General features: G+C 41.1%; 1 protein-coding gene across 1 annotated transcript; it reads left to right on the top strand.

The window, feature by feature from the left end:
• Positions 1 to 2,569: 2,569 nt before the first annotated feature.
• LOC103481735 (trichohyalin-like) lies at positions 2,570 to 4,380 on the top strand. The gene has a single exon (XM_008437458.1). The coding sequence runs from the start codon at positions 2,938 to 2,940 to the stop codon at positions 4,288 to 4,290; it is 1,353 nt and encodes a 450-aa protein (XP_008435680.1). The 5' UTR covers positions 2,570 to 2,937; the 3' UTR covers positions 4,291 to 4,380.
• The last annotated feature ends 2,614 nt before the right edge of the window (positions 4,381 to 6,994 follow it).

The following is a 6,994-nucleotide window of genomic DNA, read 5'->3' as shown; positions in this document are numbered from 1 at the left end:
AAGACCGGTCACAGGACTGGACTGAGGTCGTGTCCATCTGAACAGGAAGTTTTAGTAATGCAGCTTTCACTGATTTGCTCGTGTGTGACAGATGGACAAAAAAAGACCATTTTTAGGCATTTAGTCTAAAAATGGAACAGATAAAAAACCATGAGGTTAACATTTTATTAAAATGAATATGATGTCAGGGAAACTTTGACTTGTAAAGACGGGTGTGTCTGCAGAAGCATCACTGCAAAAACACTAAATCTTATCAAGTAATTTTGGTCTAGTAGTTTCTAGTGCAAATATCTTAGTACGCTTGAAATAACACAAAACCAAATTACAAGCACATTTTCAGCAAGATTCAGGAGCTTGTTTTAAATGAATAATTCTTTAATGTTGACAAAAAAATAATTCCACTGGCAGATTATTTCACTTATGGGAAAAAAGTATTCTTTAAAGTAAAATAATCTGCCAGTGGAACAAATGACTTTTTTAACCAATATTAAGGAAGTATTGACTTAAAACAAGCTCCCATATCTTGCTGTAAAGTTACTTACTAAAAGTTAGTACAGTTGAAACAAAACTATTTGTTGATATATTTGCAATATAAACTAAAACCAAACCACTAGGTAAAATGTTGTGTTTTTGCAGTGTAGACAGTTGTGAACATTTTTTATGCTGCAACCAAAATCATTGTGGGAAAACAAACATGGTGGATGTAGCCTCATACCACGAAGAGTCTGTTATAGTCATGCAAAGACGAATGGAGCAAATCACAGGATAATCCTGGAAGAAAACCTGTTGAGTCTTCAAAGTGTTCAGAATCCAGTTATGAAAATGGACAAGATGAAAATAGATTCTCGCATCCCCTGTGACTCATTATTGAAAGCAGAAAATACATCAATTTAAAAAAAAAACGTACTACTTCCAGAAGCAGATTATTTTACTTAGAACACAGAATGTTTTGTTAAGAGTAAAATAATCTAATCAATATTAAGCAATCGTTGACTTTAAAGAAGTTAACGATTGCTATAACTATAACTAACTATAACTTGCTGAAAAGTTTCTTATAAGTCAGTTTTGTCTTATACCAAGTGAACTAAGATATTTCCACAAGAAACTAGACCAAAAATACTTAGTAAGACTTTGTGTTTTTGAGGCGTTAGATGAAAATAAGCAGAAATAAATCATGAGTTCTACAGCAGTGCCTCCTACAGTGTCATATAACCCAGAGGTTCTGGAGCTTTTCTCGTCTCAGAGACCCGGCAGTGTTCGAGACTTTGTGGCCTGCAGGCAGAACATCTGATTGGGCCAGAGGTGGATCAGAGCTGGCGCTGCAGGACGTCCTCGTCATGTGACACCGAAAGCCTCAGTGGATCAGGGCAGCTCAAGCAAGGACAGATTTATCTGCTGCAGTTGCTGTGCTCTGCTAAAACGCTGCTAACTGGTCCGAGGTTAGCACCATCAGCAGGGACTCAGCTCTGTTTCCTTCACATTGGTGAGGCTGTCACTGGCCTGACCTCTGGACTGACCTCTCTTCCTCACAACGTTCTATATGTCTCTCAAGCAGCTCACCTTATACAGGGTTTAGACAGGAATCCTAGACTTGAATTTACTACCTGTTTTTACTACCTCTGGAATACTTTCACTACCAACACACAATCGAGCAAAGTCTCTTTTGGGGGAGCAGTAAATTCTAGTGGTGCACCGATTTATCGACCAGTACACTTATCGGCATTGATTTCTTTTTTTTTGTGAGATTAGTGATGGGCCAATACTTACATGTGAAGCCAATCATCTTATCTACCACAGCAAAAGTCTAAAAATCAGCCACTGTCCTCCTCTGCTCCGCTGTGAGAGGTTTGACTGACAGACTGCCCCACCAGGTCATGTCTGCACGGCTGCAGTTAACGATAATCTCCAAAAGCAATTTTATGTACATAGTGACATTTCAGACAAAAAAAAATTTACTCTCCGGAATGATAATTTAAGATATTTGTATTTACATTCTGACTAGTAAGAATAATAATTCGAGATATTTTCAATTACATTTTGACTAGTCAAAATTCCTTTCAAGATATCTCAAATGACGTCACTGGATCTGTCATTTGACAGGACACATATCCGTAATTATGATTTAAGATATCATGAACGTAATTATGACTAGTCAAAATTACATTTTTGGATATCTGAATTAAGAATGACGTGGAAGCCCCTTTGTGCTGTCCAAACAGTTGCCTGCAGAATTTTATGTTTCCTGCACAAAATTGTCAGTAAATGTCACAAATTAGAAAGAGCTCGACAATGTTGGAAATGCCAACAATAAATTTAGAACGCAAAACTTCATGGACTTTAAAACTTCTTCAGAAATCTGCAAATAATGTAATGTTTATTCATTTCCGACAAACCAAAAGCACTGAAAAACAGCTTTGAAAAGCTAAAAGTGCTCCTGTTAAACCATTTTCAACATGAAAGTGGTGCATTTTTTTATTAAGATTTTGTTGGCTCTAATGGCCTTTATTTGAAAGTAATTCGACAGGAAGGAGGGAAAAACAATGTAAATGTGTGTGTTTGTGTGTATAGTTACACATTGTATATGTCTATGTGCAGATAGATTTGTATGCGTGTATATGTATTATTTTCATCTTTATTTAGAAGGGATATGGGAAACAGGAAGACTATGTTATGAATTACTGAATGGAACAGGTGTGTGATTGGTCAGTGTGGTAGAGAGCTCAAACACTGGCATCATCATTCCAAAGATGAAGGAAAGCTCTGTGATGTCACAACTAGAGTCGTGCTTGTGATGTCATCAGCACTGTATGTATGCAGCAAACTTCTACATTCTTGTCATTGCTTGCTACATCACTGACGTACGCAAAGCCCTTTGAGAGTCAAACAGTGAGTTTGTTTTTCCAGGATTGATTTGAACAAGTATTGTTTTGCCGAAGCATGTCCTATCAAAGGCCACAATACTCCAACGGTGGGATGAGACCCCAGCCGTGGGATGGGAGAGTCGGACATCAACTTCTCAATGATTACCAGAGAGAGCTGCAGAGACTTGGCTCTCTTCTGGAAATGGAGAGAGCCAGGTGGTTTGAAGAGAACCAAAAGGTTGCCTATGTCCAGAGAGAGCTGGACAATGCCAGAGCAGAGTTAAAAAGGCAGGAAAGACTGAAGGAGATGACGAGACAACCGACAGCAGAAGAGGTTTCTAACTCCGAGTTTCTCAGCCGTGCTGCCATCACATCCCAGGTGCAGAATGGCATAAAGCACAAGCGGAAAATGCAGCTGCAGCAGGACTTTGAGCAACTGAAGGCCGCTCACATCGCCAGCAAAGAAGCAACCCAGGCAGAAAAAGAAAAGAGTGATGCCCTTCAACAGCAGCTGGACCAAATGAAGAGTCGGTACGAGGAGCTTCAAGCAAAATGTGAAGCCGCATTTGAGGGGAACCTGCAGGTTGATATGCAGCTATTTTATGAAGAGAGAATCAGGCAGGAGCAACATATCTCTCAAAACCTGAGAGCCGAGAAGAACGAGCTCCAGGAGAAACTGTCCAAAGAGATCGCCTGCCTGCAGGAAACCGAGAGATGTCTGCAGAGTCAGCTGGAGCTGTCTGAGATTTCATATCAGGAACTGAACAAGAGACATGAAGCAGAAGTTTCTGCGCTCAGACAGAAAGCAGAACATTGTCAATATGAGGTGAATTGTGCTAAAGAACTTAATTTGGAGAGAGCAAAACATGATCACCATCTCATTAACACACTGAGATTAGAAAAGAACAGTCTGAATCAGAGTGCATCACAAGAGTTCGCGCTCCTGAGGCAGCAATCCACAGAGGCAATACAACATCTACAGAGTGAACTGGAGCATGCTAGAGTTTCATACCAGGAACTCAGGGCCACATACGAGAGGGACGTTTCTGCTATGAGACAGAAAGCAGAACTATTTGAGCAGGCGCTAGATAAAGAGAAGGAAGCCCACTCGCAGAACATGAAGAGCAACCTTGACAAGATCAACGAACTTGGAGCCGAGATGGAAAATATGAAAACGGCGCTAAAAGACAGGGAAGAGCCCGGACCTCCAAGAAGAAAAGCGGCCAGGCGCCTAGAACAAAATAAGGAAAAGGAGACTGTCCCTGCAAAAACCTCCTCTGACAATGAATCTCTGTCAGACAAAAGGGAAAGCGCAGATCCTGAAGCAGTGGAGGCAGCTTCAGTGCGGAAACTGATGCGACAAACTTTGACACTGAAGAAACAACAAAAAACAAATAGAAGGAAGAGAATGTCCAAAACATGCAATTAGCAAAAAGTCCAGATAAGCCCTGAACCGTTTCCAAAACCTCCAAATGCTTCTCACATTTTAGACCAAAAAAAATAAATATGGCCGAGGGTTTTCTCCGGGTGCTCCGGTTTCTCCCAGATTTCCTAAACTCTGTATATTGGGGTAATTGACCAATGTAAAGTGTCCTCAAGAGAAGCAGTATTAATTTCTTGCAAACAGTTCAGATTGGAGAAACATTTGTAGTGAGAAAAGCAAGAAAACCTCCAAAACATGCAATTAGCAAAAAGTGTCAAAAGGGCTGCACAGTGGTGCAGCTGGTAGAGCTGTTGCCCTGCAGCAGGAAGGTTCTGGGTTCGCTTCTCCCTGTGCATGCGTGGGTTCTCTCCGGGTACTCCGGTTTCCTCCCACAGTCCAAAAACATGACTGTCAGGTTAATTGGCTTCTCCAAATAGGTGTGTGTGGATGGTTGTTTGTCCTGTGTGTCTCTGTGTTGCCCTGCGACAGACTGGCGACCTGTCCAGGGTGACCCCGCCTCTCGCCTAGAACGTTAGCTGGAGATAGATACCAGCACCTCACGACCCCACTAAGGGACAAGGGTGTTAGAAAATGGATGGATGGATTTTGGACTAAAAAAAAAAAAGGACAGCACAGTGGTGCAGTGGTCAACGCTGCATCTTAGTAGGGTTTTCTCCGGTTGCTCCGGTTCTCCCCAGACTTCCAAAACCGGGTAAATTGGGGTGAAGTATATAAAATAATGCATTAATGCTTGTGTGTGTAGGTGTGTGCGTGTGTGTGTTACATCTACTCAGGGGAGGAGCTAGACTTTTAAAGTTGGCCGGGGGGTGGGAGGGTGCAGGGCTACTTTGGGGGCGGTAAAATGATGTGTGTGTATACATTCTATCTATCTAGTCAATAGATTAATATATGCACACACACATATATATACACACACATATATATATACACTGCTCCAAAAAATAAAGGGAACACTGTTCACTTAAATGTTAAAGTGTTCCCTTTATTTTTTTGAGCAGTGTATATATATATATATATATACACATCTACAATAGTCTTGTCTACAATAGTACAATAGTCTATGTTAATATAATTATTTGCCTGATGGTGGCTCGGGCTTCTAATGAGTTTGCATTTAATGAGTTTGCAGCACACAGAGAAAACCTAAACAGAATGTGTGATCAAGTTGTGTTGATCTACTTATTATAGTTTAAGTAGAGGAATAACAGCTGATTGTTGAGGGAGGAAAGAAATTAAAGTGCAGATCCGTTAGACAGAAACAAGCGCAGAGCGCTGGGCAATAAATGTGCATAAATGCTCCACGGTTACGCTCCAATTAATCACACATGAGATGACAAACGCCAAATATACAATATATAGTTACACTGCTTATGTTAATGGTGTTTTAAAAACAAAACCAGTAAAAACTTAACTGAGTTAATATGTCGGATTCCCTCACCCTCGTCTTGATAAGAACAGAGAGCAGTCCGCTGGTTTCGTGTCCAGACTGTGATAAAGAGCAGCTGACCACTTGGTGCGCAGACAGTTTCAACTTCACAGAGAACATCGTGGAGCTCATTATTAATCATACTAAGAACAATATCTGTCAGAGAATCATCTCTGATCTGGTCACTTTAACGGACCAGAGACTTTGGCGCGTCCAGCAGCTGATCTGCTTCTGCTGGTTTTTTCTCCCGCTGAGGGAAGTCAGTGCCGGATCAGAAAACAATCAGAGTTCTGCCGTCTTCTAATCACGTCATTTCGTGAAATGTTACCCGATTTCAAAAACGTTCTCGCAGAGAAATAGTAAATGTTTCGTTTTATGACTACAAATAGGAAATAAAATAATTTTCTTCTTTGATGGACAACGAAAAAACTCTAGCGCCACCTCTGCTCAAAACTACAAACATTGTCGGCCCCTCTTCGGTTTATTTTTTTTGCGGAGGATCAGTAAATAACTTATTGTTTTACCATCACCACCAGGTATGAAGTGCTTTAGCCTTTGAGTTTCCCCACAGTGCAGCACAACTTAAACATCCAGGAGAACAATTTCAGCTTGTTTTTATCAGTACAAGTATAATGGAGGCTGGTATCACGCCTGATATAAATCTATTTATATATGTCATCACATGGACTTATATAAAGTTTTCTACATTTTCTTTTCATATATTTACTGTTTTTCTTCTTTAGATATTAGGTTGGCTTAGAATGATTCCAAATAATGTATAGGAATGACCCAGTGCTGTTACCTGTCAATCTTCAGGGGGCACTGGCCCCCCCGGCCTCCTCTCTGGCTCCGCCCCTGCTGTCTACTTTCACTCTCATTGTCCTGGGAAAACTTCTCTCCTGGGTAATCTTATCGGCGCGCTCCGCGGGATAATTCTGGAAACGTGGAGCCCTCCCTGTTGAGTTGCGTATCCAGTTGCTGCCTTTCGGCTGCGGCGCTCAACAGAGATCAGACATTGTTGACACAAAAACCGGCCACACCAAATCTTTTTCCTTTTTTTAAAGTACCGTACTAGTTCCAGTGGCAGATTATTTTACTGCCACTGGAACTAGCGGCAGTAAAATAATCAGCCACTCGATTAGTGTTACATTTAACAGCCACTAATTTTTTGCTAGCTTAGCATCGACACTCGGAACGGTTCTCCACTGGGACTAGTTCTGTTCACCAGCTAGAACAGGACTAGCTAGCTGTAGTAGCTAGCTA

The sequence above is a fragment of the Poecilia reticulata genome, linkage group LG2 (genome assembly GCF_000633615.1).
Source record: "Poecilia reticulata strain Guanapo linkage group LG2, Guppy_female_1.0+MT, whole genome shotgun sequence".
Lineage (NCBI taxonomy): Eukaryota > Metazoa > Chordata > Actinopteri > Cyprinodontiformes > Poeciliidae > Poecilia > Poecilia reticulata.
The sequence above is the reverse complement of the archived record's forward strand: the minus strand, read 5'-3'. Positions and strand labels throughout refer to the sequence as shown.